The 12,228-nt window shown below is 49.9% G+C and overlaps 1 protein-coding gene across 1 annotated transcript; it reads right to left on the reverse strand.

Annotated features, from left to right (window-relative positions):
- Positions 1-242: 242 nt before the first annotated feature.
- On the reverse strand, positions 243-2,496 carry FAM170B (family with sequence similarity 170 member B). Its single transcript, XM_037803910.1, has 2 exons — positions 2,288-2,496; positions 243-991 (listed from the first exon to the last, which is right to left on the reverse strand). The coding sequence occupies exons 1-2, from the start codon at positions 2,397-2,399 to the stop codon at positions 243-245; spliced, it is 861 nt and encodes a 286-aa protein (XP_037659838.1). The 5' UTR covers positions 2,400-2,496.
- Between the last annotated feature and the right edge of the window lie 9,732 nt (positions 2,497-12,228).

The raw sequence follows: 12,228 nt of genomic DNA on the forward strand, positions 1-12,228 counted from the left end.
CCCAGCAGCAAAAATAAAAATCCACACGGCCACACACTTGTGGGTTCCCGATCTTGCGACCACCGCTGAGGAAAAACTTGAAGCCCTCTTCTCTGGATTCAGGTTTCGAAACGGACTCTGGTGGGACTCTCCCTGCCATCGCTCCGCACCCCTGGCTGCATGGTCTCCTCTCTCGCAGCCCTGGGGGGTGGAGCAGCCCGAGGGGCTGGAGGTAAGGGCAGGGTGGGCACATCCCCTCCAGCTCAGGGCTGCTGCTGCTGCTGTGACTCGAGCCCCTTGCTTTGGGTCCTGGATGAGTCACAGCTGTCCGAATGGTTCTCCTCCTCCTCCAGAGGTTGGTCGTGGACTCGACCCTGAGCCCGCCTTCTCTCCAGCATCTCCTCGAAAAAGATCTGGCAGCTGAAGCCCTGCTGGATGCCGTACTGGGCGTGCTCCAGCAGGGCTTGCAGCGTGGGGAAGATGCGGCAGCAGGCCACGCAGCGCAGCCCGTAGCTCGTGGTGACCAGCCAGTCCGGGGTGGCCCGCAGCTCCTGGAGACGGCAGTCTAGCGGCCCCAGCAGCTCCGTGTCGTCGGGCTCGGGGCAGCAGTTGCTCTTGCAGGCTTCCAGGTCCCAGTGCAGGTCGGTGTTGGAAGCCATCTCGAAGGAGGAGCCTTTCTTCCTCTGCCGCTTGACGAACTCGACTTCGCGGATGCGGGGCTTTCTGCTGATGGGCTCGAAGCCCGCCTCGGTCTCCCAGGCCACCGCCACGCCCTGCACGGTCTGCACGTGGGTGTACAAGGCGCAGACGCTCTGCTGGGCGGCGTCCTCGGGGTCGCACACGCGGGCGAAGCAGGACTGGTACTGGGAGTAGGACTGGTACTCGGAGGAGGTCTCGGAGGTCGGGGAGCTGCTCCAGCTCAGCAGCCCTCGGGCCCTGGAGGCGAAGAAGAGGTCGTCCTCGAAGGCAAAAGCAGGCCCCGGCCTCGGAGGTGACTCCTTCTTTAGGTTCCCTGAGAAGCCAAAGGACATTTCCATCAGAGCGCCACAAGGGATCAAGTGCCAACGCTTACCTTTCTCCTTAGGACCCAGGACACGGAAACATGCAGACACTGGAGGCTCCGGGAGGGCAATGTCACCTCCTGAGCCTGCTTCCTTAAAAAGATGGGAAAATAAAAATGCCCGCCCCTTGGGGCGATTGTAAGGGTCAAACAGTACATGAATGTGTTCACCAGCAACTTGGGAGAAAGGCCAGAAAGTTACTGACTGGTGAACCGATAAATTGTGCAACATCCATCCAAGGTGATTCTATTCATCAATAAAAGTAATGCACTACTGATACATGCGGCAATACGGATGGATCTCAAACAGTAAGTGAAAGACGTCAGATTGCAAAGGCTGCTTACAATATGGTCCGTTTATATGACATTCCAAAAGGCAAAAACTATAGGGAGAGAAAACAGAGCCCCTACCTTATCTGGGGGTACAAGGGAAATTTTGGGGGTGATGAATATGTTCTATATAATGATCATGGTGGTTACACAACTGTATACGTCTGTCAAAATTCATCAGATTGTACACATCAGATGGATGGGGGGTTTGTTCATAAATTACAACTAAGCAAAGCCAATTATGAAAAGCAATGCATGGAAAGAAACTTGGTCAACAGTCAAGGGCCATCTTTGCACTCACCCCCAGCTGTGACATATCTCCATAAACTGGCCCACCCCAGTCACCATTGGGAATGCTCACCATGTTTTAACTCATTTAATAGTCAAGACAACCCTAAGTAATTGGATTGTTATTACCGCCATTTGACAGATTAGGAAACTGAGTCACTGAAAGTTTCACCAGCTGCTGGAGCCAGAACTGGTGCCCGGCACTCAGCCTCGAGCCCCCAAGTCACCCTGAGGGGCTGCCCACAGCTGCTTCCCACTGGCCTTCAAACTGATGTCCTAGTTTAACTTCAAAACATTTATTTTAAAGAGATCTTTTATATTGCTGCTGAAATCAACTGAATTAATATGTTACATCTGTTTTTTTCCTAATACACTTTAAAACAAATACATAATATGAATATTTTATGTTTTCATCCACTAACACCTGAAGTCACCTCATACACTCACAACAACGGCCTGGGTCTTCCCAAGTCCCTGTAGATTCCCCCTGCCTTTGCTCCACCATCGGTTTTTATAGCCAACATAACAGCTTGATAACAGCATCGAGGCCACATGGCCTCTCCCCTCCTGCCAGGCCCTCCACCTGGGGGGCACACCTGACTGCACCTTGCAGCCCCGCCCCTCACCCACCTGGCCAGCTCACTTCCAGGCTTTCATCGGTGGAGTCGGGGCTGGCAAAACTGAGGGTGGTCCCATCTGGCGTTGACTGCTCTCTCCTGTGGTCCGTGAACAGACGTTTCATGATCCGAAACCAGCACCCAGGGGCCTCAGTGCCCTGGCTGTTGGGGGAGAGTTTGCCTGAGCTGTGCTGAAGGCCTCCAGCTGGGCCCAGCCCGAGGGGCCACTGCACTCCCGGTGGTTGCTAGGATCCCGGCATCGTTCTGTGACCTCATCAGTGACCTCAGCAAGGACAGACACCTGGCCAGGACCCCATGAGAGGCTGCCCGCTTTGATCTCCTGTCCCTTGGGGTCTTTTTTGCCTTGTTTTTAGTTTAGCAGTGAACGTGCATTTGTGTGTGCATGTATGTAAATGTCTATGTGTATGTATAAACGTGTGCATGTGTTTATGTGGATAACTGTGAGTGTTTCTGCGTGTTAAGTCTGTGTGTGTAAATGTTTCTTTGTGTGTGCATATGTGTTTAAGTGTTTTTATGTGATGTCTTTTATGATGCATGTCTTTTATCAGAGACATGCACAAATGCAAAACACACAGACACAAAACACACAGACACACATATACTCACACACCCATACACAGAAACACATGAACTCACACACATAGACAATTACATGCAATGGACACATACACTCAGACTTACAGACATCTATACACACATATATTGACACAGACACACATACACACACTCACACATACACACTCAAACACATATCACATAAAAGCACTTAAACACATATGCACACACAAAGACATGTTTACACACACTGACTTACATGCAGAAACACTCGCATACAGTTATCCACATAAACACATGCACACATGTTTATACATACACATAGACACTTACATACATGCACACACAAATGCACATTCACTGCTAAACTTAAATGATACAGACTTTTGCAAGCACCGAGAATCTGTCATCTCAATGTGATGGTTTAAAAATAACTCACTGCTTTCAATTAGCATTTCTCTGATTTTTAGTAAAACTGAACAGAAGAAAAACAAGTAAATGAAATAAACAGGCAATTCCAAGGAGAAGAAATAAAGATGGATGATAAACATGAGAAGTTCAATTTAACTATAATAAGGGACATACAAATTAAAAATACATTGATACACATACAGCCAATCATTTTTCACCTGTAAGATGAGTAAGAGTTAAAAAGACTGGCAAGACCAAGTATTGGTGAGGACATGAAAAAACGAACACTTTGTTAGTGGGTTGGTAAGAGTGCAAATTACGTTTCTCAAAGGAAATTAGGCAGTACATTAAAATTAAAAGTGTGCATGAGCTTTCGATCAGCAGTCCATTTATTGTTGTTATCCTGGGAAACAGTCACGTTGTGTGCCATGTGCACAAAACGGAAAATAGACAAATGTTTATTGCAGCATTGATTAGAAAAAAAAACAGGAACCGTTCCAAAGGTCCATCAAAATAAAGAAATGGTTAGATAAATTACAACCTAACCTGACTGTGGAATACCTAGTGTGGTCAAAGAGAAAGAGCTACATGTGCTAATAAATGAACGCGTGTTAAATGAGCAAAAGCGAGATGCAGGGCAATATAGGATAGTCCTACTCGTGTGTAACGTAAGCACGCTGCTCCCTCTCAAAAAACCCTGAACAGAGTTCTACAGTGTCCATGGGAGTAAAAGGACAGGGGAGACCTGAAAGCAATCATGCCTGATGGGTAACCCCAGTGGCTGCAGGGAAGAGAAGAAGGATGGGGCGGGGTGGGGATAAGGCGAGCTGTGGCAGATTATATTTGCAAAAAAATGGCCGCACCAAAATACACCCCACCCCACATGCTCTTCTTACAGTGTGTCATGGACATACATGCCTTCTCTGCGACATGGGTCCTTCTTCCAGAACCTAGGAGCGCTTTTGTAGCTGCCTCAGCCAAGAGAATGGAGAGGAAGCAATGTTTCCTGACGCTCCATGCCTGGTCATGAAAAACAAATGCAGCTTCTGCCTGGCACCCCCGTACACCCTCCCCTCACCCTCTCCCTCTCTCTCAGGGCACTCTTTTTGGACCCAGCCACACAGGCCCCGTGGAGAGGCTGTGTGTAGGCATTCCAGCCCTCAGCTCCATGAAGTGTCAGTCACACGAGGAAATGGCCTTCGTGGGATTCCAGGCCCAGCATCCGGGTCACGGGAGAGCAGGGACAAGCCATCCCCTCTGTGCTGGCCTGAATTCCTGACCCACAGAAACTTGGAGCATTGCAAAGATGTGTTTCGACATGGCTAAGTTTTGGGGTCATTTGTTACGCAGCCGAAGTCTGCAGAACAGGGGCCAAACAGGCTTTGATTTTCTCTGGACTGTTGAAATATTTTCTTGTGCAAATGGCCCACTGACCCAGCAAGACAGCTGTTTTCTGGCCCAGGCAGGGAATTTTGACGTGGGAGGCTGGTTCCCACCACCCACCATCCAGTTCCTCATTTTTTCAAACCCAGGTTCCAGATAGAGCAGAGTCAGAAATGTTAACCCAAATTCCATGGGAAACACCTGTACCAGCTAGAGTAGAGAGCTGACATGCAGTTCTTCTTGTCTTTCACCGTACAGCTTCTGGTCTAAACACCATTTTCCAAAGTTACTTAGATCGGCTCCTTTTTTTTTCCCCAGACTCTACATGTGTTCTTTCTAATTCCTGCAATAATCCTTCCAGGTAGACACGATGAACCTTATTTAATAGCTAGAGAATGTGTTGATTTGGCTATATTATGTCCCCCAGAAAAAGCCATATTCTTTGATGCAATCTTATGGGGCAGACATATTAGTGGGGATTAAGTTGGAACGTTTGGATTAGGTTGTTTCTATGGAGATGTGACCCACCCAACTGTAGGTGATAACTCTGATTAATAATTTCCATGAAGGCATGGCCCTACCCATTCAGCGTGGGCCTTGATTAGCTTACCAGAGCCCTATATAAGAACTCAGACAGAAGGAGCGTGCTGCTGCAAGTTACAGAGACATTTTGAAGACAGCCATTGGAAGCTGACATTGACATTTTGTAGAACAGCTAGAGCAGCTGTGGCTAAGAGAGGACAAAACACCCCAAGAGCAACATTTTGGAGAATGCCATTTTGAAATGCAACCTGGGAGCAAGCAGATGCCAGCCATTTGCCTTCCCAGTTAACAGGTTTTCCGGATGCCAATGGTCTTTCTCCAGTGAAGGTACCCTTTGTTGATGGATTCAGGCTCAAGCCCCTTGGCAGGACAATTTGCCAGGCTGCCCTCTTGCCGTCTCCCTGGGCAGCTTCCAAGGCTGTGATGTGGGGGAGCCCCACTCATGGGGTGTGACTGTCCCACACCCTCACACTGCCTGGGGCCTCTCCTGGGAATGCTCTGTATCCTGGCCCTCCATTCGCCCGTGAAGACAATCACCTGAGGCCGTCTACGCAAGGTTCCCACCTGGAAGGCAGCTAGTGGCCATCACGTGGCCTGCCCATCCATCCCGCCATGTCCCAGTTGGCAGTTTTCCAGCACATTCCAGCCTTGCCAAGAGCCTCCTTTCTCCATCACTGAGGTCGGTAGGGTGTGAGTGCAACACCCCGAAAGGCCAAGCACAGCACTTTCTCAAAGCCCTGCCTCCTCACCAGCTCCTCCTGTGCACAGCACGTGAGTCCCAGATGTCATCGGAAATGCCCGGAACGTTCTGGAAATGCCCAGAACATTCTCTGGCCTTTGCTTTTCTTTCCAAACGTGTTCTTTTCACCCTGTTTTTCTCAGCAGAGAAGAAAGCTGGCAGGAAACAAACCGGCCACAGCCACCACAGGAAGCGGAGACGCCGTATCCAACTTCCTGTCCCTTCTAATTCCAGAGATTGGCTTTTCCCGTGATCTACGCTAGATGGACAATCAAATCGCTCGACCCAGGGCAGCCAGCGGAAGTCCAGAATAGCTGGTCCACCTGGCCTCGGAGCGCGATGTCAGCCCGGGTAGGGGTCTGTGGCTGAGCCCCCGTGTAGATGGTGTGTTAAGCAGGCAATGCCCCTCTTTGCCCTGGAAAATAGGGCCCCTCCAGGGGTGGGGGTCAACTACCCTGCACCCCCCAACCCAAAGTACTCAGATCATCAGATCTGAGGCTCTCAGGAGGGAGAGAAGCAGCAAGCTGCCCCAGCTGCTGCTTGCCAGGTAGGTGGTGGGCTCGGGGGGAGGCTGGGGGTAGATCTTCCTCGTGCAGGTGAAGGTCAATTCCCGGGAATTACTGATGCCCTTGACTTTGTGACCAAGTGCTAGAAACTCCCAAGAGATAACAGCCCAATCAAGGATTGGAATAGGAACCTCGTGTCTTTTTAGTTCTTTTTCTGTTGCTTCTTGTAACGATTTAAAAAGAAGTGAGTCAGTGGACCACTTCAGGGAAAAAACCCAGCCACAGAGAAATGCAATGCAAAGCCCTCCTCCTCTGCCTCTCTCAGGCAAACCAGGAAGGGAGTTTTGCTTTTGTTTTCCTTTAGACTTAATAACAGGCTGGCCCTTTCCCGTGGTTTGTTTGGGGGTTTGGGCTCTGACCTCAGGACGCCCACACAAAAAGCCGGGGCTGTCACTGCCATCAGGGAGCACAGAGGGGGGCTCTCCCCTTTGGCTGGACCCTCAGGCATGTCCCTGGTTGAGCTCCAGGCCCCAGAGCCCCAAACTGGCCCGGAGCCTGCCTCCAACCCAGCTCCTGGCCCTGTGTGACTGTCAACCATCAGAGGGATTTCTGGATGCAAAAGTGTCTTCTTCCAGCCCGTGCTTCCTTGGAAGGTGATCTCAGCGGGAAGAAGGAGCTCCTGGCTTTTCGCCAGGCGCGTGACCCAGGAGCTCAGTGGTTCCAGCAGCTACTCGGTTTTCAGCCAAGCCAGAGCCCCGGGGGGAAGGGCTGGGCCTTCCCTCTGTCCGTCAAATGTGAGGGAGGCCCAGCCCTTCCCGGACCCTGCTCTTAGGCCACTCCCACTAACTCACACTTAAGGACCCTCATTGCATGGCCCTGACTTGCCAAGTCCTTCTTATTCTGAGACCCCAGAACCCCCAGGCCAACGGTAAGTTACAACAAGTGCTAAGTGCCCTGCACTTACTCCCTGCAGCTTAGAGCTCACGGTGTATGCAGCACCCTCCGGAAGCACTATTTCCGTTCACAGGTGATCCCAGAGCAGAACAGGGTGAATTCTAGTATCCCCATAATTAGAAGAGCTGTTGTAAAGACCTGTCTTAAGTCTGGCTTCTTCCCATCCAGTCTTCCTGAGAAAGGGCCTCTTTCGTGAGCTAATGCATTTGTTAATGAACGAAGAGATATCTCAGGAGTGGCCAGCAACCATTGGTCTCCAGCCCACCAGCCACAGCCTTGTGGCCGACCCCAGGCCCTCCAGGAATGGAGCAGGGGTGGGGCGGGGGACTTTGGGGAAGGCTGGGGCATGCTCTGTGAAATCCCCACAGGGGAGTTCCCGAGAAAGGAACCCGAGAAAAGGCTTGGCAGTCAGAGCGGGAGGTGACCCACTTGGTGACCCCGATCGGCCACCAGCTGCTCTCCCCATGCAGTCAGCCAGGCCCCCGACACTGTCTCCCTGCCCACCCCATGCACATATCCCGGTCTGTGAGCTCCACTCCTCAGGCAAGCCTGGGGAAATGGTTTTGGTGAGGCAGAGCTGGCTTCTACCAAACCCTCAGTGTGACAAGGAGTAGACAGAAAGTGCTAGAACCGTGAGCCTGTCTCCCAACCCAGCTGCATTGTGTGAACCAGCCAGCATCAGAGGAATAAAGAAAAGCTCTGCCAATATTGGAGAAAAGGAGAAGGTCAGTTCTGAGGGGTTTCATAGCTGCCCCCAGACCACCTGGCTGTCCAAAATTCAGATTCAGAGGAATGGAGGGGCCCATCTCTATGGAAAGCAGAACTAAGTCAACCCCAGAGAAAACCAGACTCCCCCTTCCAACTCCAGGCTTCAAAAACCTCCAGACCACCTCCATGTTGGGCAGAAAACCTTTGCCTGGTTTCCATTATTTTATCAGGAACCGAGCAGCAATCGGTTTTATGGTCCAAGTGTCACCCACAGGGCTGACTCACCCATGACCCTCTGATAAGAGAAGTCCTACTGGAAATGAGGCACTAAGCCCAATCCAAAGCAGGCTGCGAGCCTGAAGCAAATGGAGTGTGCTTGCTTTTTAATAACGGTAAGATGGTTCCCTGGCCTTGCTCAACATCACCTAGATTTTTCTGTCTGCCATGCACTGGGCTCGACTCAGGCAATCCCTGTAACAATCTTAGGAGATAGGACCTATTTGTATCCCCCTTTGCAGACTGGGAAACCGAGACCCAGAGAGGCTAAGTAATTTGCCCAAAGTCACACATCTAGTAAACGGCAGAGAAGACGAGACCATCAGTGTCATCAGCTCCCAAGCCACGAAGCGGTGCTGCCTCCTCTGAAAATGCCATTTCTGAAGAGCAGATCAGATCTGGTTCCCCTCATGTCAGCATGACCAGGGAAGGGCCTGAGGAGGACGTGGCCAGGAGACTGGGCAAGGAGGAGGATGAAATTTGCCAGGCTCACGTCATGAGTGTGGTTTGCTTCCTCACCTAAAGAGACCCCTGCGTGAGCGGAGTTAGCTCCCATCTCTTAGGGGCTCACAGCTGGATTAACTGCAGGATGCCTTGGCCCTAACTCACCTCCACTCTGCCCTCCAGGCCAGTGGCTCCCATCCGTGCCTGGTCACACAGGTGGACAGAACATTCTCTGGGGCACATATGCTGCCTGTCCTCTGGAAAACCAACAAATACAAGAAGGATCAGAAAAAAACCTATGTGAATTGTTTATTATTTACAAGAGAAAGTCATAAGCTCTGCCCATAATTTGAATTTTGATTTATAGTTTAAAACAATCCCCTGTAAACTTGAAGATGCTTCATGTGAGATATGTTTGGACATGTTTATAGTCTTGGTTCTCATTCTGGTACATGTGGACCCATTGCAAATAGGATCTCTTCAAGGTGTCACTTGAGATAAGGAGAATCAGGTGGGGTTAGAATCCAGGTGATTGGCGTCCTTTATAAGCAGAGGGAGTGTCAGATAAGAGGGAAAAGCTGTGGCAAGAAGCAGAAGCCAGAAGTCAACAGAACCTGGAAGAGAAAGAAGTCTCTGCCATGTACATTGCCATGTGACAGAAAAGCCAAGGACCGTGGGTCACCAGCAGCCAACCCCAGAATGCCACAGCCTTTGGAGAGAAAACATCGCCTAGCCAGTGCCTCAACTTTGGACTCCTTCTAGCCTCAAAACCATGAACCAATAAATTGCCATTGTTGAAGCCAACCCTCTGCATTATGTTTGCTTTAGCAGCCAGGAAACTGAAACATCTCTGTAAGTTGATGATTACTTTATTTGGTAGAACCTTTCATAGGTTAGTTAAATTCACAGGCAGTGGCATATCACTGTGAAATGTCACTGTGCAGGGCAAAAAATAAATTTTTGATATTATTTATCTACCTCAGTGCAAGAGGCCTCGGCTGCTCACACTTGAACCACCCCACACACATCTCTTCAGTCCTGCTTATTGGGAAATTATGCGGCACCAACGCCATTAGCACTGTAAGGAGCAGTCCAAATGGTGGGATTTGCCGCTCAACCCACCACTAATTAAACTGATCCCAGTAAAGCCAGAGGAAGATAATTAAAAGGTAAGATAAGCAGCAATGTCAAACCGATCTCTCAAGACCTCACGGTGAGGCTGGAGAAAGGAAGCATGCTTCCCCCAAATTGCAACTTTCTCTAAATTGCAAACTTCACCCAGCATGTGACCAGTGCAGAGGGGGGTGGTTTGGCTGGGGTGCTTGGCAGCCTGGCGCCCTGGCAGAAACCAGAGCCTCAGCTGGTGGCAAGCCTGAGCCTGGACCTTTTAATATAAAAAGACCGAGTTTTTAGCCCAAGGAACTGAGTCTGCCAACACGTAGCCCTCAGTGGTAGGTAAAAAGCGAACGTCCTCTAGAAGGATGGAAAATGATTTGCCTTTGTTTAACTATCTCTTGGCCAAGAGGGAGCAGAATCAGGGTGTGTTTGGGCCAGCCAGTCCCAGCTAGTGAGAGCCAATTGTTAAATCTGCAGGAACTCTGCAAGCAATGCACAGCCACTATTGGAATTAAGGTTATGTGAACTCGCAATTAAATAAAGTATATTAAAAACGAAGGTAATAAATACTCGGAACCCATCACTCCCTAATTATTTTACTAAGGCTCCCTGGCAGCTTGTCATTGGGCCTGGTGGGAATAGCCACACCCTGGAAACCAGCAAAAGTTAAAATCAGGAACCACTGCCCCCACTCCATGGAGCACGTGGTCAAATATTAGCCAGGCTGAGCGTCTGGGCTGTGAAGACAAGCCCTCTGGGCAACGTTTTCCCAGGCCTAGTAATTATAATTTTCTGGCAAGCTTTCCACAACTCCTCCGGCTGTTCCTTAATCCTTCAGGGATGTGTTCTGAGCCCTCCCACTGGCAAAGTTATCACGATTCAGAAAGGGCACTCCTTTCCATTGTTTTATGATTTTCACAGCAACACAGAGATGTGGGCTAAATGCATTCTTTCCCCCTTAATAGTTGAAGGTATTGAGGCCCAGTGAGGTGATGAAGCTTTCCTGGGTTCCAGCAGCCGGAAAGATGGGAACCCACCCTTCTCAGCTGTAGTAGCCAGATAGAGTAGGCATGTGGATTAAAAAAAAAAAAATTGAAATCAACACCATGTCCAGAACTAGCATACACTGGTGGAGAAATAAGTTGAGACAAATTTTCTGCCAGTGTGTGGAGCAGAGACTTTGAACCTCTGATGCTCTCTGCCTCAGTGATCCCGCTTCTAGAAATTTATCCTTAAGGAAATTAAGGGTGTGGCCGATTCCACTGGCCCATTTCCAATAGTGTTGTTTGTAATAGAGAAAACTCTAGGAGGCAACCCAAGTTTCAAAGTATGGAGGATGGTTAAATTGGTTGGGTGGTGTTGGTCTTTCTGGGAGCTCGTTGGAAATGCAGGTTCTCGGGCCCCACCCCAGACCCCCCCAAATCAGAAAGTCGTGGGTGCAGTCCAGCAGCCTGGGTTGAAGCAAGCCCTCCGCGGGACTGATTGTGATGCCTGCTGAGGTTGGAGACGGCTTGGGTTAAATAAATTATGGGACAGCCAAGCAATGGAATGCAGAGTAGTTCACGAGGAACACGGAAAGCTGTGTCACAGTAGAGTAAGTGAAAACATGCACAGGATGATCCCAGTCAGGTAAAAATTAGTATATCTGTGTATGTACACAGACACACAGACACACACACACAGACACACACACACACACACACAAATAAACGGTAACATTTATCTTTGTAGGGGAAAAGGTTTCCCACTCCCTTGGCTTGTCTTTACTTTCTATTTTCCTACCACAAACATGTAAGAAAATACACAACAAATTATGTCTGGTTTTATTTAAATGATCCTGAGGCTAGAAAAATAAAGTTTTGGCCCACAAGCATGATTTTGCCGAGCACCCTATGTCCTCCTCCCACACCCCCAGCCCCCAAGCCCAGAACGGTCCACGCCAGTCCCACCGGCACATGGCTCTGATGCAGCCTGTGAGTGGGCATCTGTCAGGAGCCCACTCAGCCCCCTGGGCAGTGGGCAGCACTTGGCACCCTGGGTGCAGAAAACTGGGGTGGGGTGGGGAGGAGAAGGCTGCCCCTGTTCACACAGGGTTAAAACCTCATTGATGGGACAGAAGACGTGGGAAAGGCATGACATTTGCTTGCAAGGAAATATAAACAAGGACAAATGCAGGCAGTAAAACGTGGCTTAAGTGAGCCTGATCAAAGCCAGCTGGGCCAGCCAGCCACCAAGCTGCAGAGAAGAGGGAGATACAGAGTGACGTGTGCCCAAGGCGGGGGAGGTGGGAGAGGGACT

Source organism: Choloepus didactylus, chromosome 15, assembly GCF_015220235.1.
Source record: "Choloepus didactylus isolate mChoDid1 chromosome 15, mChoDid1.pri, whole genome shotgun sequence".
Classification (NCBI taxonomy): domain Eukaryota; kingdom Metazoa; phylum Chordata; class Mammalia; order Pilosa; family Megalonychidae; genus Choloepus; species Choloepus didactylus.